Raw genomic sequence first — 18,966 nt, 5'->3', positions numbered from 1 at the left:
TCCATTGACACCATATAACTGTAGCGTTTTGAATAGCTTCTCTCTTAGTGTAATGTCATATGCCAACAGATCTATAAAATTTAAGATCTTTGTTATACACCCTCTGTCTAAAAAGAAACCAAACTTTTTGAAAATAGAAAAAACTAGTGGCATCACCTGTTGTATCTTTTTGTTGTTGAAAGCGGCAATCTTCATGAGTGTTGTATCAACTGTTTATGACATTTGTTTCATTAGAAGCTGACGTGTAGTGCCAAGAGTGACAGTGTGTTTTGATGAACGGTCAGATAAAGAGTTTCAAACAAAGAGCTGCAATTGACTTTTGTGTTAAACTTGGTAAAAGTTTTACTGAAACACATCAAATGCTTCAAAAAGCATAGGGTGATAAATGCTTATCCTGTACTCAAGTTTGCAAGTGGTGCATGCAATTTCAAAGTGGTTGTGAGACGCTTGAGGACGACGAAAAGCCGTGCCATCCAAAAACTGGACTGAGTGAAGTTAGCAACCAAAAAGTGTGTGATTTTATCAAAGAAAGACTGAAATTGTCTGAGATTGATTGAAGATGCATTGGGGATTCCAAAATCAACTGTGCACAACATTTTGATCGAGAGTTTGGGCCTTCATAAATTGAATTCGCGATTTGTTCCCCACAAGTTGACCGACGACCAAAAAATGTATCGAATTGAACACTGCAAGGCCTCTTTAAAACCACTCATAAGAACTGAAACTTCCTTTAAATGATCATTATTGGTGAAACGTGGTGTTTTTTTTTTTAGTATGAGCCCGAAACAAAGCACCAAAGTGCTGAGTGCTTTGTTTCGGGCTCATACTAAAAAAAAAAACACCACGTTTCATCACCAATAATGATCATTTAAAGGAAGTTTCAGTTCTTATGAGTGGTTTTAAAGAGGCCTTGCAATGTTCAATTCGATACATTTTTTGGTCGTCGGTCAACTTGTGGGGAACAAATCGCGAATTCAATTTACGAAGGCCCAAACTCTCGATCAAAATGTTGTGCACAGTTGATTTTGAAGAGGGGCATCAGAAAAAAAAGTCGCTTGGAGAAGTCAGAAGTAAAGACAATGCTGATTTGTTTCTATGATTCCAAGAGCATTATTCACAAAGAATTCATTCTCCCCTGGCCAAACGGTCAGTGGTGAGTTTTATCTTGAAGTTTTGAAGCAACTGATAGTGAGAATTCGTTGCATATGGCATGAATATCATGATGCAGGCAGCTGGTCACTTTTGCACGATAATGCACCATCTCATCGTTTGAACATTGTGAGACAGTTTATGAGAAAAAACCAATTTTTGTGTGTTGGATCACTCGCTGTATATACCTGATTTAGTACTCTGTGACTTCTTTCTCTTCCCCCGACTTCATTTACTGATGAAAGGAAAGCGATACAACACCAGTGAAAACGTTTAAGCGGCAGTAACTATGACCCTCAACAGTATCCCAAAAAACAATATAAAAAAACTCATTTAATGAATTAATTGATTGCTGTATCAAAGCTGAAGGAGAGTATATTGATTGAAATAAATTATTTGAATAATTATAATTGCCCTGTGTTTTATTTTTTATCAAAAGATCAGTTTCTTTTTTGGACAGAAGGATATTCCCCATGAATTTTCAAATATTTGTCGTAAAGCCAAAATCTGATCCTGACAGCCTCTATTGGGCTTGAATCCAATTTGTTTTTCACCAAGCTTTTCTTCCAATCCTTCTCAACCGTTTCTCAAGTATACTTACATAAATTTTACCAGGAACACTCAGTACAGAAATACCTCTGTAATTCTCAGTTTTATTTCCCTTTTTATATATGGGTACTATGAGAGCTCTACTCCAATCATCCGGAATTTGTTCCTCTGTCCAGTCGTGTTGAACTGTGCAGTGCAGCCACTGTAACACTTTTATACCTTCATACTTAGCATTTCTGGTTGAATATCATCTACTCCTGTTGCCTTTCCACATTTCAGGCTTTTGATGGCTTTTTCTACTTCAAGTATGGATATGTATTCCTGCCTGCATGCCTGTTGAGTGCTTTTTACCACTGTGCTATCACTGCTTGTTTCTTTTTGCAGTTTTTCAAAGTAATTACTCTATACTTCAAGGATATCTTTTTCTCCAGTTTTCATGTCACCTTTATCATCTCTAATTCTTTTACAGCAGCACTCTTTCCTCCATTTCTTAGCTACTTCAACAACCTTCAGAATATGTTGCTATCTTCTTGATATTTATTTTCTATGTTCTTGCCAAAGTCTTTTCATGACTTTTGTTTAACTAGTTTTACACACTATCTAAACAGTGTTTAGCTTTCTTGTATTTGTCTCTGTATTCTCTAAGAGCACAAGCTGACTTATTTGCCAGGAATTTTTGCTATGCTTTCTTCTTTTCCTTCACTGCCTCTTTAACTTCCTGTGGTCACCATTGAGTTCTGATTTTTCTATCCTTGCTGACAACCTCACCACATGCCTCTCTGGCTGAATCAATCAGTGTTTTCTTTAGGTTTGCCACTGGATCTCCAAGGTTTGATTCCTTTTCTCAAACTCTTCATTTTTTCTTGAATAATGTTTGTGTATTTTAGCGTACATTTCACATCTGAGAGCTGCTCAGCTTTTATTTGCTTTAAAACATTTTTACATATTCTTCTTTCAATATGAAATTCAATTTTATCCTGTTCAAGACTAAATGGTGATCACTTCCAATTTCAAGTCCTCTGTACACTCTGGAGTCCTTCACCAGGGAGAAAACATCACTATCAACAATAACATAGTCCATGAGATTTTTCTTATTCCTTGCCTCTTCTCTCCATGTGAATTTGTGCACATTTTTATGTTGGAACATTGTGTTAGGAATAACCAGTCCATGTCCTGAGCAGAAATCCAACAGGTATTTGCCATTATTATTATTATTAGCTTTGCTCTTTTATCCAAATTTTCCCAAAGTGTTTTTGTATATCTGACAATCATTTCTTACTCTACTATTTAGATTCCCAACAAGGACCGACTTTTCCTTTTTCATTGTGTCATTTGCTTTCTCTAAAGCTTCAAAAGAATTCCTCCACCTCTACCTTAGTAGAACCTTCTGTGGGACCATAGGCACAAATAAGTCCCATTGTCTAGTTCCCCATTCTCATATTTGCCATTTAATCACTCTACTTGAGACTGCCTGCCATTCAAGAAGATTATCCTCATATTTGTTGAATTCGATGGTTACTCCTTCCTTTCCTTGATTGTTATTGCTTGAATATAACATTTTGTATTTGTTGCTCAGAAAGATCTCACCAGTTTTTGTCTTTTTTGTTTCAGTCATCCCTATTATGTTGATCTGGTACTTATCCAATTCCTCAGTTAACTCCATTTCTTTGCTATTCAGGCTTCTTATGTTGATAGTACTGATCTTGAACTCTGATGATGTTGAGTTGGGGTGTGTTTTAGGATTTGATCCATTAGCTGACTTTTCGCTGTTTGCCCTGGTTCCCTGTTGCAAAAACGGAGGGGGGGAGGGCTTGTTTAACTGGCTAGCATGAAATAAAATTATTTTATTTCAAATTATTTTATTTTATGAAACAATTTTTTAATGCCACACAAATGGAGAACTAGGATTACCATGGTGTTTGTACTAATATCTAAATTTTTACATCAACATATTTTTTTTTAGTTTAATTAAGTAAAATGGAGTATAAAAAATATAAAAATGTAAAAAACTTTTCAATTACATTTTAATTTCTGTTAATAGATAATCACATTTTATTTTTAATAAAAAAAAACTTTAAGAAAAAGTAGTGTTGAAATAGATGTGTCCAATAATTTTGAAAAAAAAAAGTTGTGCCAAAAAAAAATTTGTTGCAACTGAAAATGTTCTTTTAAAATTTGTTGATGTTGACTGAATTGTTAACAGAGACTTATACTTTTTTCTATGTTGAGACCTAAGTGCTAAAAGGAACTCATGTTGGAGACTTAATGAGGTGAAATAACACTGGGAAAGAATTAAACATGCTATTTAATTCTTCCAGTAGCTCATCTCAATCACAGAGAATACAATACAAAACTTGTAATATACAACACACAAAGGAAATACAAAATTAAGTGAAACACATGGATGAAAGATTAGTGTCCTAACACGATGGGAGCATCTGTTGGTGGCCTCGAATGTAAACTATGATCTCAAAGTATTAGTGTTTCCCAAATTTTATGAAGTTTTATGCAACTATATTTGTTTAGGTTAGGCATATTCAGGAATATGCAACTTGTAATATGCACACACAAAGGCAACAAAATTAAGCAAAACATGTGGAAGAAAGACTAGAATCCTTAGTAATAACTAGGTGGGGAGCCCTTTGTGGGCATCTTTTTTGGCAGCCTCAAATGTAAACTGGGGCCTCAAAATGTTAGTATTTCTCATATTTGGGAAGTTTTGTGCAACTGTTTAAGTGAGGCTGATTTCTGAGGGCCCTGCAGATTCCAAAAAGAATCTTTCTCTTCTGAATTTCCTCTTTTTGGTTTTCTTCCAATTGATTCTGAGTCATATCTAGAGCATGATCCGCAAGTCCTGATTGCAGATATATTTTTTATGTTCTTATAAGCAGATGGTGGCTGATTTTCCTATCTGTCCATAGTAGGTGAACTTACTTATATGAGGAACTGAGAGAGGAGGGATGGTTGGTAGTTGAGCAGATAAAAGAAGCTAGTTTCAAATGGGGCTTTAAAGCCGTGCTGAGGTTATATTCCTTTAGAATTCTAAATATTTTTTTCTAACATTCCTTGGAACATTGCAAATGGCTAAATTTATTGTATAATTAAGGCATAAATGATACAGAATTGGTGATTCATTGCCATAATTGACAATGATTAATCAAGGTGTAAGATAGGGATATAGTTTGTCTCCAACTCTTTCTATATATATATATATATATATATATATATATATATATGTAGAAAGTATTTTATCTTGGGGTATAATAAATGTTAAAGATACCAAGATATTTTAAACCTGGTTTTACTCCATTTCCCAAGTAAGCAAATAGACAAGTAAGTCAAGTTTGCACCTGCAAGTATTGCAAGTCTAGGTGACCCCACAAGTTTGCAATTCAAGGCAATTTGTGGTAAAGGTGGATAAGCTCTGATCACTATTCTTAATATTTACCCTTAATGCAAAGCAGATCTTCTGGAGGAGATGTATGATGCTATGTATTAAAGGCAAGGGAGGCCACTACCCAGACCGGTTTTGACCTTTATTGAGGTCTCATCAGTGGGAGCCAGGCTTGAAATACAAAGATTTTAGTAATACAGAGCTTATAAGTATTTTACCAGAACAAGTTACCATAAAGGCAAGGGGCCACTACCCAGACCGATTTCGACCTTTATTGAGGTCTCATCAGTGGGAGCAAGGCTAGAAATACCAAAGAACTGAGAGAGGAGGGAGGTTGGTAGTTGAGCAGATAAAAGGAGCTAGTTTCAAATGGGGCTTAAAAGCCGTGCTGAGGTTATATTCCTTTAGAATTCTAAATATTTTTTCTAACATTCCTTGGAACATTGCAAATAGCTAAATTTATTGTATAATTAAGGCATAAATGATACAGAATTGGTGATTCATTGCCATAATTGACAATGATTAATCAAGGTGTAAGATAGGGATATAGTTTGTCTCCAACTTTTTCTATATATATATATGTGTGTAGAAAGTATTTTACCGTGGGTGTAATAAATGTTAAAGATACCAAGCTATTTTAAACCTGGTTTTACTCCATTTCCCAAGTAAGCAAACAGACAAGTAAGTCAAGTTTGCGCCCGCAAGTATTGCAAGTCTAGGTGACCCCCACATGTAGTGCAAGTCAAGGCAACTCGTGGTAAAGGTGGATAAGCTCTGATCACTATTCTTAATATTTACCCTTAATGCAAAGCACATCTTTTGGAGGAGATGAATGATGTTATTTTTTTATTTTTTTTTATTATTTTCATGCCGAATATAGTTACTATATTCAGCATGAAACTCTTTGATTCCGATCTTTGAGTTTCTTATTCGGTTTTAAAACAATGTGGGATTTAATATCCCCTTAATTTAAATAATGTTTTACATCGCCGAAATGAAGCCTATTGGCTCTTTACTTTAAATAATTTATTCATTTTTAATTAATTAATTTTTTAAATAAATTATTTTTTAAATTAATGAATTTATTTTTTAATTAATTAATCAGGGGTATGCGGATATCTGAAGTTTGAGAAACACTGATCTACACCAATGCCATCTACTGTCCACCACTAGTATTTTCACAGACATTCACAAACATCCATGCTCATATCAGGATTCGAACCTGCAGCCTTTTTGGCTGGAGAGTGGATATGCTAACCACTCGACCAACCAGGCTATTTTGATAAAATTATAAAAAAAATATGGAAAACAATTATTTTTACAGCTATTATAGCCTGTTTTTGTTTAGGAGTGTCCCTTATTTTAAATATGGCTTTTTTCCTCAAGAAATTTTTAGGGCATTATAAATGTATTTTAAAGGAAAATATAGCAGAATAATTTAGAAAGCAAATATTGTACATACCTTGTTTAGATGCTAGGATGACATCATTCTCCATACTTCTGCTGTTAGGTTGTTAAAAAAAAAAGGGGGGGGGGGAGAAAACTTGGGGGAAGTGTTTGACGCAAGGCCAGAAGAATAATTTTTTTGAAAACCCGTTTTTTTTTTTTTTTTTTTTTTTAATAATATATATATATATATTATTGTACTTAAGGGCGCTTTTTTTGCGGAAGGGTTTTATGGGAAAACTGGGTTGGGGGGGGGGGGGAAAGCATTAATAGTGCGAGCCGTTTCGGTCGTGTGACCATCATCGGAACATTTTCAGAATGGGTGTAGGGCTATATCACGACTGCATGTTGTATCTGCCAAAAAAGTCTATTTATTGTCACTTATCAGTCGGAGGCGTGAACTGATTTGCAAATTGTGGAGTTTCCAACATTCGGAAATTAGGTACGCACGGTGGACATTGATTGAGTTTTCGTCACATTTTATGGCTATTGTTTCGGATATTCTAAGCATTGTTTTGTTGTCTATTATTATGGCCTTGTCGATTTGTGGGATGTGTTTCAGTTCAAGGGTGTGGGCTGTTATTTCTGTCTTTCCTGTACCCAGTGGCAGATTACCCATTAAGCTAATGAGGCACGTGCCTAGGGGCCTCAAGCTTTGAGGACCCCCAAGCCAAGATATTTTCCTATAGTGTTTTAAAATAGATTGTTTTTGGTAAACATCATAAAAATCTTGATTATTTTAAGCGAAAATTTTTTCAAAACAATTATTATGTTTTAATATGTATTTTGAATAGCGTGCACTATCTACGCTTTAAATAATGCCGCAGTACCGCTGTTGACAGCTTCGATTTGTTATTGCATCGTGTAAGAGTGAGGTGTTTGTTTCAAAAATAACTTTTTAGTGTGACTTTTCGTGTTTTCATTATTTTGAGTATTTTTTGGATTTTTTTGGGGTTATAGCCATTGGCTAAGAAAGTGTTGTGGATGTGTTTTAGTTCAGTAGTTAGGGCCTTGTCATCTGAACAGATTAATTTTGCCCTGTTATATAGTGTTTTTATAACCCCATATTGTTGTGAGGAGGGGTGATGAGATTGCTGGTGAATGTATCTGCCAGTATGGGTGGGTTTTCTGTAAACAGAGAAAACCAAAGATCCATCAAGCTGGCGGGTGATTAAAATGTCTAGGAAGGGGAGGGTGTTGTTTTCCTCTTTTTCTAAGGTGAACTGGACTCTGGGGTGTTGGTTGTTTAAGTGTGTTAGGAAGGAGTGGAGTGAGTCTGAGCCATGTGGCCAAATAGCGAACACATCATCCACGTAACGAAGCCAAATAGTGGGTTTTTGTGGGGCGGAGTTTAAGGCTTTCTCTTCAAAGGTCTCCATAAAGAAATTGGCCAAGGGTGGGAAAAGTGGTGAACCCATGGCTGTCCCCTCTATCTGTTTGTAGAACTTTCCTTGCCAAACGAAATAGCCCGAGTTCATTGTGAACTGAAATAGGGTTGAGATATTGGGAGGAAACTTGGCTTGAATGAGCTCTAGGGTTTCTTTGAGTGGGACATTAGTGAATAGGGAGGAGACATCAAAACTGACCATTATGTCAGTGTGTTGGAGTGAGAGGTTTTCTACACTGGCTTTAAAGTAGGCTGAGTTTTTTATGTGTGATGGTGTGTTGCCAATATAGTGTATGAGCGTTTTGACTAAATGTTTGGCTAATTTATATGTGGGGGGAATCAATGCCATCCACAATGGGACGTATTGGCTCATTTTGTTTATGTATTTTTGGGAGTCCATATAATCGGGGGGGGGGTCTAACGTTATAAGGTTTTAGTTTGTTAGTGACTTCCACAGGCCAAGAAGTGACTTTCTTAAGGAGTCTGTGGAGAGTTCTAATCTGAGAGCTGGTAGGATTATATTCAATAGGGAGGTAAGTAGTACGGTCTAGTACTAAAGCATTAAGCTCACCTTTGTAGTCCTTTTGATTTAGCACCACAGTGGCGTTTCCCATATCCGCTTTGGTGATTACTATTTTTTTGTTATGCTTCATTTCTTGTAGGGCTGCATATTCGTCTTTGGATAAGTTGGTTTTTGGAGGTTTGGCTTTAGTGAGAACACTGACTACATCCAATCTGATGTTGTTGGCGATATGGTTAGGCAGGTTGCGAATCCCACGTTCTATTTGGATCATGATTTCTTTGGCAGGTATTCTTTTAGGAGCTAGGGCGAAATTATGACCACGTGCAAGTGTGGATTTGGGAGACTTACATTTTGAGAACTTCAGCCCAACTGCCAAGTCAACCAAATTAGCCCACCAGAGGGCACCATTAGGACTTTAGGAACAATATTAGTTTCTTGCTTTCTTCCTCATTTGCTTTTGTTAGTGCCTGCGTGCACGTACCATATCTTTATGTTCCTGAAGATGGCAACGTGACGTTGCCATCTTCAGGAACATAAAGATATAAATAACATAAATAACATAGAAGTTATTTATTAAAGTTACCTTTAATTAATATACTTTATATGCGTTGTTAATTCCGTAAACTAATTACCAGTTATGTATGACCAACGTATAAGTCTTGCTACTAGAATTTTGTTAGAAACTGTGTCTAAATAGCTGAAATATTTTACTTGTTCTGCAGGCTCTCCATTCAGAATACAGTTGATGTGTTCAGTGTTTCTGCCTATTTGCATAGTTTTTGTCTTTTTATTGCTGATTTTCATGTCAAATTTATTATAGCTGTTATTTAGTTTAGTTTATGAATCCTGAAGACTTGCACTAGATGTGTTTAAGAGGACATCATCATTTTTGCCAGCCTGGTTGGCTGAGCAGTTAGCATATCATCTGCTCTCCAGTCAAAAGGCTGCAGATTCAAATCCTACCAAGAACATGGATGTTTGTGAGTGTCCTACTAGCCAATTACCATGTGTACTGCTGTGACTTGTGTCTTGATGCAGTATGATGTTTGATGTCTTTGTGCCATAAAAATCAAATAAAAAAAAAATCATCTTCATAAAGCACAAATGCAAGTTTAATATCTTCAGTTCTGATATCATGTATAATGCCACGTAATTTCATAATGTGATCCATATAGATGATAAATATGAGTGGAGATAATATGCATTCCTGTATACTACTCATTTTACATCAAACTATCTTCCTATATTGGCTTCAATTCTAACTGCTAGCTTGCGACTTAAATATAGACTGTGTGTATTGCTCTGTGTAATGTTCCATTTGCCTATATAATTGTAGTGTTTTAAAAAGCTTTATTCTGGGCACCTTGTCATATGCCTTTTCTAGATCTGCAAAACTTAAGTACAGGTCCTTATCACGTTCCCCCTGATTTTTGAACTATTTGTCGTAAAATAAAAATCTGATCTTGACAATATCTATTTGCCCTGAACTCAGCTTGTTCTTCTCCAAGTTTCTCTTCCACAATCTTTCTCAACCTCTTTTCAAGTATGCTTGCATAAATCCTACCTGGAATACTTAGTAGAGAAATTCCTCTAATTCTCACATTGTTTTATTCCATTTTTTGAAGATGGGATCTGTTAGGGCTCTTCTTGAATCATCTGGAATTTGTCTAACCAGGCCCTCTGAATTATGCAGTGTAGCAAATTGATATATTCTGATTGAATATCATCTACTGCAGCTGCCTCTCCACATTTCAAATTTTTAATGGCTTTTTATACCTCAAGTATTGATATGTATGCTTCTTAAAAATACTCTAGTATGATTCTGTTTGTTTTGTTTAACAGTCTTTCATTGTAATTACTCCAGGCATCTGGGAGATATCCTATCCTCAATTTTCATGTAGAGAAAATTGAGGATAGGATCTTTAACATCTTTTTAACACCTTTAACATCTTCGATTCCTTTTACAGTACTCTTTCCTCTATTTTTAAGCATTTTCTCCAGAACGTTTTGCCTTCTATATTCTTACTGAAATCTTCCCTGACTTTTGTTTAGCTCCTTTCACATATAGCTTAGCTCACATTTTTCTCTATATTCTTTTAGGGCATTTGCTAAGAATTTGGCCCTTTCTTTTCCAGGACTGCATCTTTAACTTCTTGTGTCTACCATGGCATTCATATATTTCTATCCTTGCAAACAACTTCACCACATGCCTCTCTAGCTGAATCAGTCAATATTTTCTTTTGGGTTTGCCACTGAGACTCCAAGGATTGATTCTTGTTTTTGAACCATTTCCTGTAAAAGCTGCTCAACTTTAATTCTTTTTGTAACTTTCTTATGTACTGTCCTTTTCACTGTAATATCCATTTTTATCCTGATTAGCATTAAGTAATGGTTTACTTCCAATGTAAAAGTTGGATTATTAAATTTTAGTCAAAAACAATGTATATTTAGCAAATTCCACTATTCATTTATTATCCAATCAACTCTAACTATAATGATCTTATGAAGGAAAGAAATAGTTGGTTGTAGCAGTTTTCCTTAGATATATCATTGATGCACTGCATAAGAAAATTCACCAGTGTTACTGTTTTGATTAATGCTGTTTGATAATTTGTTATAATGAAGTTTCACTATGGTATTATTTCTTTCATTTGCTGCCTCTGATAAACATTGGCCTAATGGCATGATACATATGGCACAGAGGGTATTTTCCATACTTAATCTTAGAAGAAAATGTGTAAAATATAATTGAAATTACTTCTTTTTTTTTTTCAGGTTCTAAACACCTGAAACTGTATTCGTATCTCTGCAATGGTTAAAGCATTAGTTTCATTCATTTCATTTTCATTAGCATCTTTCATTAGTTCACACTGTTATGTGTGTGTGGGGGGGAGAAATGATATTCCATGTATCCCTGGCATCAATGTAGTTAATCACACTGGAGAAAGTCAGAGGTGGGGACTGATGGGATAACAAAGTCCTCTTGCAGTTATTATTTGTATGTAGCTAATTTCATTATGCAGCATTTCTTCCACATAGTGAAATTCTTCCTGTTTTTTTGTTACAAATCTTTATCATTCTTTTTTTATGCATTTACAAGAGTCATCTCCGGTGAAGTGTCTAACACACTCATAAAATGAGTATGTTATATACTTAGGAATTTAGATGGAATATTGTGTTGACCAAAATAGTTGTTAGTACTAAAACTTGATGAAAAGGAAAACTTATGTAATCATTTTCATAATTCTTTAAATATCAACACTCATTTAGAATAAAGAATACTTGGGTTGACTAAAATAGTCTTGGTTCCTTTTCTCTTTGTACCCTTGATTCATTACCCTTTACTGATAGGTCATATTTAACCACCAGAGGTTAGCTTTCATATTCTGCTCCTGAGTGCAAAATTGTTGAGTAGTTGGCATAATATACACCTTTCTTTTAGAGTTACACGGTGATCAGCATTCATTTTAAAAATTTTACGGAATTTACAACCGTGTTAAAAAAAACTTTTTTATTATCCCGACATTTCGATCTTCACATCAAGATCATCATCTGGAGCATACATAAATATACAGGACAAGCTGAGTTACATCATTAACTGTAAACTGGAGAAATTCTACTGGCATGACCTCTGGTGGAAAACACACACACACACACACACACACACACACACACACACACATATATATATATTATAAATTACATCAAGCTAAATTCTATTTTACGATGACAGGAATAAACATTCTTTCAGAAACAATTGGTGTCATATTTTCAGCATTACAATTCTTATTTTTGATTTACAATACTGGATTTTCTACAGTCCTGTTTATAGTTGTTCTTAGAACAACTATAAACAGGACTGTAGAAAATCCAGTTGTTCTTAGAACAACTATAAACAGGACTGTAGAAAATCCAGTATTGTAAATCAAAAATAAGAATTGTAATACTAAAAATAGGACACCAATTGTTTCTGAAAGAAAACCATCTGAAAGAATGTTTATTCCTGTCATCGTAAAATAGATTTAGCTTGATGTAATTTATAATATATATATATAATTTTTTTTTTCTTTTTATTATAATTATGGCTATTATAGCCTGTTTTTGTTTAGGAGTGTCCCTTATTTTAAAATAAGGGACACTCCTAAAATACATTGGCTACTATTACTCAAAAAAAGGGTATATATATTTTAGGGCATTATGGGTGAGTATAGAATGCAATTATAGCAGAATAAAAGAGGTGGAAAATCTTTGTACATACCTTGTTTTCATACTACTAGGATGTCAATTTCATGATACTGCTGAAGTATCATGGTTTATAATTGGGGGGGGGGGGGGAGTGTTTTGACGTGGAAAAAATAAATTTGGAAACCTGGGGTTTGTATTAATAATATATATATATATATAAATATATATATATAATTGTGTTTAAGGGCACTTTTTTTTTGGGGGGGGGAGCAAAGGGGAAGGGTTTACTTATGGGAAAACTGGAGCACACAATAATATATATTATTAATACAAAACCCGGGTTTCCAAATTTATTTTTCCCGCGTCAAAACACCCACCCCCTCATTATAAACAATCTTCAGCAGGATCATGAAATTGGAAGACATCCTGGTATCAAAACAAGGTATGTACAAAATTTTTCCACCTCTTTTATTCTGCTATAATTGCTTTCTATACTCACCCATAATGCCCTAAAATATATATACCCTTTTTTGAGTAATAGTAGCCAATGTATTTAAAATAAGGGAACACTCCTAAACAAAAACAGGCTATAATAGCCGTAATTATAATAATAGTGTTTAAGAGGAGTAGCATGGGAATTTTCCCAGAAACTATACTTTTTTTTTTTTTTTTTCACCAGAGGTCATGCCAGTAGAATAACATGTGATCAAATCATTGTTTCTCTAGCTTACAGTTAATAATGTAACTCAGCTTGTCCTGTATATTTATATATATTCCAGATGATGATCTTGATGTGAAGATTGAAACGTCGGGATAATAAAAAGGTTTTTTAAAAAATTCCATAAAATTTTTAAAAAGAAATGCATAATATACACAGTCTTAATATTTTTCAGGAAAATTCAGGTATGATTGGGGTGTGTTGTGAATTATATGAAAAAAGTAAGACACTTCTAAAATATTTATTTATTCAAGTTCAAGCATTTGAGAATTAAGTTTTCATAAAAAGAAGTACAAAGTACTTTTCTTGGAAAGAAGTCAGTGGACATCCTCATGATAAAGGTGCATCATGGCATGTAACAAGTAACAAGTCATGTTTGTAGCTGGTATAAATTGGAGGAATGCGATGCTCCCAAGTCAGTGCGACTGTGTCCACGAGAAATGGCTCCCTTCATGCTTCTGGTATTTGTTCACAAAACACTTTCAACAAACACATTCTCCTTTCAGAAATTTCTTGTTCTGTGAAGGCCATACATTTTGTATATGCTGCAGCAAATATAATCATGCATATTGAAATTGCCTGCTGTTGTTTTCCGCATCAGCGTTATGATACACAGTACAATGTACAAAAAAAACAAATATAAACTTTTGAAAATCAGAAAAATAGGCACAAATATCCCCTTACAGTTTATTAAACAAACATTCATAAATATAATGATACAAAAAGGATGACTTAATTGTCACTAAATACTTCCCAAAAAAAACCTATCTTTTGGCACTGAAAATCATCACATTAACTGGCTTCTATCCTCTTGCAGTGAGCTTTATAATGTGACTTAATTTATATTCTGAAGAATATGACCATCTCATGTATAATTTGTTTTTCAACAGGCTTTCTTCCTTGCATATGGACTTGGTTGTCTAATTGTTCTGGATGAAGAAGAAAATGTAAGTCTGTGTTTTAAGATTTTTAGAAATAGAAATATTTTGGAATATATAGGGTGGCCATAATTAAAGAAGAGGTGCTCAGAGCCCTGTAGCAAAAAATGTATATTGGACGAAATCCAACCAGACTTGGTGTAACTATACTCTGGGACATGGGGTTTTGATTTACAGAAAAAAGCAAAAAGTACAAAATTCCAACACCAGTGGGCAATTGGTGCTAGAATCACATGATATTTGCATAATCTCATTATTTCTACTGATGAGTTGATGGATATAAGGAAGACTGAATGGATTCATCATTCTGATAAGACTGAAGTGCTATGGATCTCACCTTACATGCATTGCGAGTCAAGCTTTACCATCAACAACACAGTAAACTGGTGAGATCTTTCTGAACAATAAATACAAAATGTTATATTCAGGAAATGACAATCAAGGAAAAGAAGGAGTAGCCATAGTATTCAACACAAAATACGAGGGTAATCTTCTTGAATGGTAGGCAGTCTCAAGTAGAGTGAAATATCAGAATGGGGAATTGGACAATGAGACTTATTTGTGCCTATGGTCCCACAGAAGGTTCTACTAAGGTAGAAGTGGAAGAATTTTTTGATGCTTTAGAAAAGCAACTAACACAATGAAAAAGGAAAAGTTGGTCCTTGTTGGGGATCTAAATAGCAGAGTAGGAAATGATTGTCAGCCATACAAAAATATTTTGGGAAAATTTGGAGAAAAGAGCAAAACTAATAATAATGGCAAATACCTGTTGGATTTCTGCTCAGGACATGGACTGGTTATTACTAACACCATGTTCTAACTTAAAAATGTGCACAAATTCACATGGAGAGAAGAGACAAGGAATAAGAAAAGTCTCATTGACTATGTTATTGTTGATAGTGATGTTTTCTTCCTGGTGCAGGACACCAGAGTTTACAGAGGACTTGAAATTGGAAGCGATCACTATTTAGTCTTGAGCAGGATAAAATTGAATTTTGTATTGAAGAGAATAACATGTAACAAAGTTTTAAAGCGAATAAAAGTTGAGCAGCTCTTAGATGTGACCAGTAGACTGAAATACACAAAGATTATTGAAGAAAAAATGAGAGTCTGAGAACATGAACCAAACCTTGGAGATTCAGTGGCAAGCCTTGAAGAAAACCCTGATTGATTCAGCCAGAGAGGCATGTGGTGAGGTTGTCTTCAAGGATAGAAAAATCAGAACTCCATGGTGGACACAGGAAGTTAAAGAGGCAGTGAAGGAAAAGAAGAAAGCATATCAAAAGTTCCTGGGAAATAAGTCAGCTTGTGCTCTTAGAGAATACAGAGACAAATGTAAGAAACCTAAACAGTTTGTAAAACTAGCTAAACAAAAGTCATGGGAGGACTTTGGCAAGAATATAGAAAATAAATATCAAGAAGGTGATAAGATATTCTGGAGGTTGTTCAAGAAACTTAGAAATGGAGGAAAGAGTGCTGTAAAAGGAGTTAGAGATGATAAAGGTTACACGAAAACAGGAGAAAAAGATATCCTTGAAGTATGGAGTAATTACTTTGAAAAATTGCTGAATGAAGCAAGCAGTGATGACAGCACAGTGGTAAAAAACACTCACCAGGAATACATATCCATACTTGAAGTAGAAAAAGCCATCAAAGGCTTGAAATGTGGAAAGGCACAGGAGTAGATGATATTCGACCAGAAATGCTGAAATATGGTGGTATAAAAGTCTTACAGTGGATGCACTGCATAGTTCAGAAAGCGTGGACAGAGGTGAATTCCTGATGACTGGAGTAGAGCTCTAATAGTACCCATATATAAAAAGGGAAATAAAACTGAATGTGAGAATTATAGAGGTATTTACCTACAGAGTGTTCCTGGCAAGATATATACAAGCATACTTGAGAAACGGTTGAGAAGAATTGTGGAAGAAAAGCTTGGTGAAGAACAAGCTGGATTCAAGCCAAATAGAGGCTGTCAGGATCAGATCTTCATTTTACGACAAATAGTTGAGAAAGCATGGGAATATAACAAAGATCTGTAGTTAAGTTTTTTCCATCTGGAAAAGGCATATGACAAGGTGCCAAGAGAGAAGCTATTCAATACGCTACAGTTATATGGTGTCAATGGGGCATTATATCAAGCAATACTTAGTCTTTATTTGAGTTGTAAGTCGGCAGTTAGAATTGAAGGAAGTACAGGAAGATGGTTTAATGTTAAATCTGGTGTGAGACAAGGATGTACATTATCCCCTCTCTTATTCATTATCTATATGGATCACATTATGGAGGAAAGTGGTATTAAACATGATATCAGAATTGGAGATGTTAATGTCAGCTCTTTGCTTTATGCGGACGATGTTATACTTCTAAATAAATCCGCTACAAGTTTGCAAGAGTCCCTGACTAAATTGAATAACTGTTGTAATGGATATGGTATGAAGGTCAGCATTAAAAAGTGAATTGCTACACTAGTTTATTTTATAGTTATCCATAAACTTAACAATCTTATTGCCAAAATGGAAGATCTTTTAATGGTGTAGATCAAATCCATGTCGCAGGTTTCACTGATGTTTTTGGTCGCTCTTTATTAATATATCTGAAATATTAGCAATATTTCTGATATTTCTGGCATTGGTGTATCAGTAAACCTCCAATCTAATGACTGTCATCATCATCGCAAACCATGGGCTCCCTGCCCGTTAGTGTCTGATGCCTCCTTCACTATCTTCTTTCACCTTTCTTTGCACAGTGTCACAGTTTCTGTACACCCATTCCACACCAGTTCTTTATGTCGTCTATCCATTCTCTGTATGGTCTACCTCTTCTGTTTAAACCATCAATAATACCAAACATTATCTTTATCTTCCGGTCCTCACTCATTCTGCAGATGTGCCCAAATAATTGCACTTCTGTTTTATAATCTTCTGCATTAGATTCTCCTTTGGTTATATCTTCCGATAATGCTCTTCATTCGTGATTTTCTGTACCCATCCTATTCTTAGAATCTTCCTGTAACAAGTTCTTTCAAATGCCAAAATGATTTTTCTTGATTCCTTATTTATTACCCACATTTCAGATTCATACAGTACACTGCTAAAGATGCATGTTTCCAGCACGCTTAGTTTTGTTTGCATGCTGATCATGTTACTTTTCCAGATGTTATCTGTGGCCTTCAGATTTGTTTTTCCCTTTGCAATCCTGATCTTTATTTCTTTTTTACTGTTCAAATCATATGTCATTTTACTTCCCAAATATGTGAATTGTTGTACATTTTCTATATCAGTTCCATCCACTTGTATCTTTTGTTTCATGTTCTAACCAAATACCATTGCCTTTGTTTTTTTTTTTCCAAATTCATAAGTCCAAATCTCTTCCCTTCCTCATTTAACAGTTTCAATGTTTTTTGTAGTTCTCTTTCGTCTTCTTCAATAATAACATCATCCGTAAATCTCAGATTGTTAATTCTCATCTCATGTACCAATATTTCTTTTGCATCTTCCTTCATTTTATCCATTGCTCTTTCTAAATGTGTGATGAAAATGCTTGGTGATATTGGGTCTCCCTGTCTAGTACCTCTGCTTGCTCTAAACCATTTCCCTGAATCATCACCTATTCTAACTGCTGCAACTGCATTCTTATAAACATCTTTTAATATAGCTATTATTTTTCTATCAGTTTTATAGGATTCTAGCACTGCTAATGTCACTTTCTGGTTGATACTGTCAAATGCCTTCTGAAAATCAAAGCAAGTATATGTGTTTTTGTTTTTTTCTCCTAGTTTTCTCTGCTATTAACTGCATTGTCAAAATCTCTTGAATTGTAGTTCTATCTTTTCTAAATCCTGCTTGCTTGTCTGCAAGGTATGCTTCCAATTGTGTTCTCAATCTTTCTGTCAATATCATCATCACCTTACCAAGGTGACTTGTCAAAGCTATTGTTCTATAATTTTTACATTCTATCCTATTTCCTTTCTTGTATAATGTCACTAATATCGATCTCACTCACTCCTCTGGCATTTTTCCTTCTTTCCATACCATATGACATAGTTGGTGCATTTCTGTGACCATACTTTTGCCACCATATTTAATCATTTCTCCAATGATGTTATCATTATCAGGACTCTTGTTGTGTTTTAGCCATCTTATTGCTTTTTATACCTCTCCTCTTAAAATGTCCATATCATACTCATTACATGGTGGTGATATCTGCTTCAATTCTTCAATCAGTTTCCCAAAGCTATCTAAATGTAGTTTTTCTTCATGTAATTCACTACAGTATCTTGACCACTGCTGTACAATTTTATCTTTATTCATTAATACTTTGGCTTTTTCATCTTTAAGTGTGGTCTGTTTTGGTTGCCACCTTCTATTAATGGGTTCTAATCTGTTTGTGCATCTCCCTAGTTTTATGCTCTTCTCCATAGTGCTATTCTATATTATTGCATTGGGGTTCTAATCATTTAATGTTATCCATTCTTCTTTCACTATGTGTTATTCCTGCTTCATATGCAGGGTCAGCATGTTACTTAAATGCGACTTCTTGTTAGTACCACTCCCAACCGACCTCTCACCTAGCCTGCTGCTGGGGGGGGGGGGAATATATTTTTGACTGTAGCAGTGTATGTTCGCAGGGCTGGTTTGCCTGCTTGCGGGATGAAAAATGCCAGATAAACTGGTG

The 18,966-nt window shown here is 34.9% G+C and overlaps 1 protein-coding gene across 2 annotated transcripts in view; it reads left to right on the top strand.

Moving 5' to 3' along the window:
• The window catches only part of LOC150094638 (tRNA-splicing endonuclease subunit Sen2-like), a 114,056-nt gene that overhangs the window by 27,366 nt on the left and 67,724 nt on the right, over positions 1-18,966 (top strand). For both annotated transcript variants that reach the window (XR_016550146.1, XM_090411325.1), the window contains exon 4: positions 14,242-14,298. Coding sequence is in view for 1 of the 2 variants with exons in the window: in XM_090411325.1 (XP_090267451.1) it covers positions 14,242-14,298 (57 nt within the window). In the remaining variant the exon portion in view is untranslated. The remainder of the gene's footprint in view (positions 1-14,241; positions 14,299-18,966) is intronic.

This window comes from Typopeltis vanoorti, chromosome 21, assembly GCF_054136105.1.
Source record: "Typopeltis vanoorti isolate ZY-2024b chromosome 21, IOZ_Tvanoo_1.0, whole genome shotgun sequence".
Classification (NCBI taxonomy): Eukaryota; Metazoa; Arthropoda; class Arachnida; order Uropygi; family Thelyphonidae; genus Typopeltis; species Typopeltis vanoorti.
This window is presented reverse-complemented; position numbering and strand designations above follow the sequence as displayed.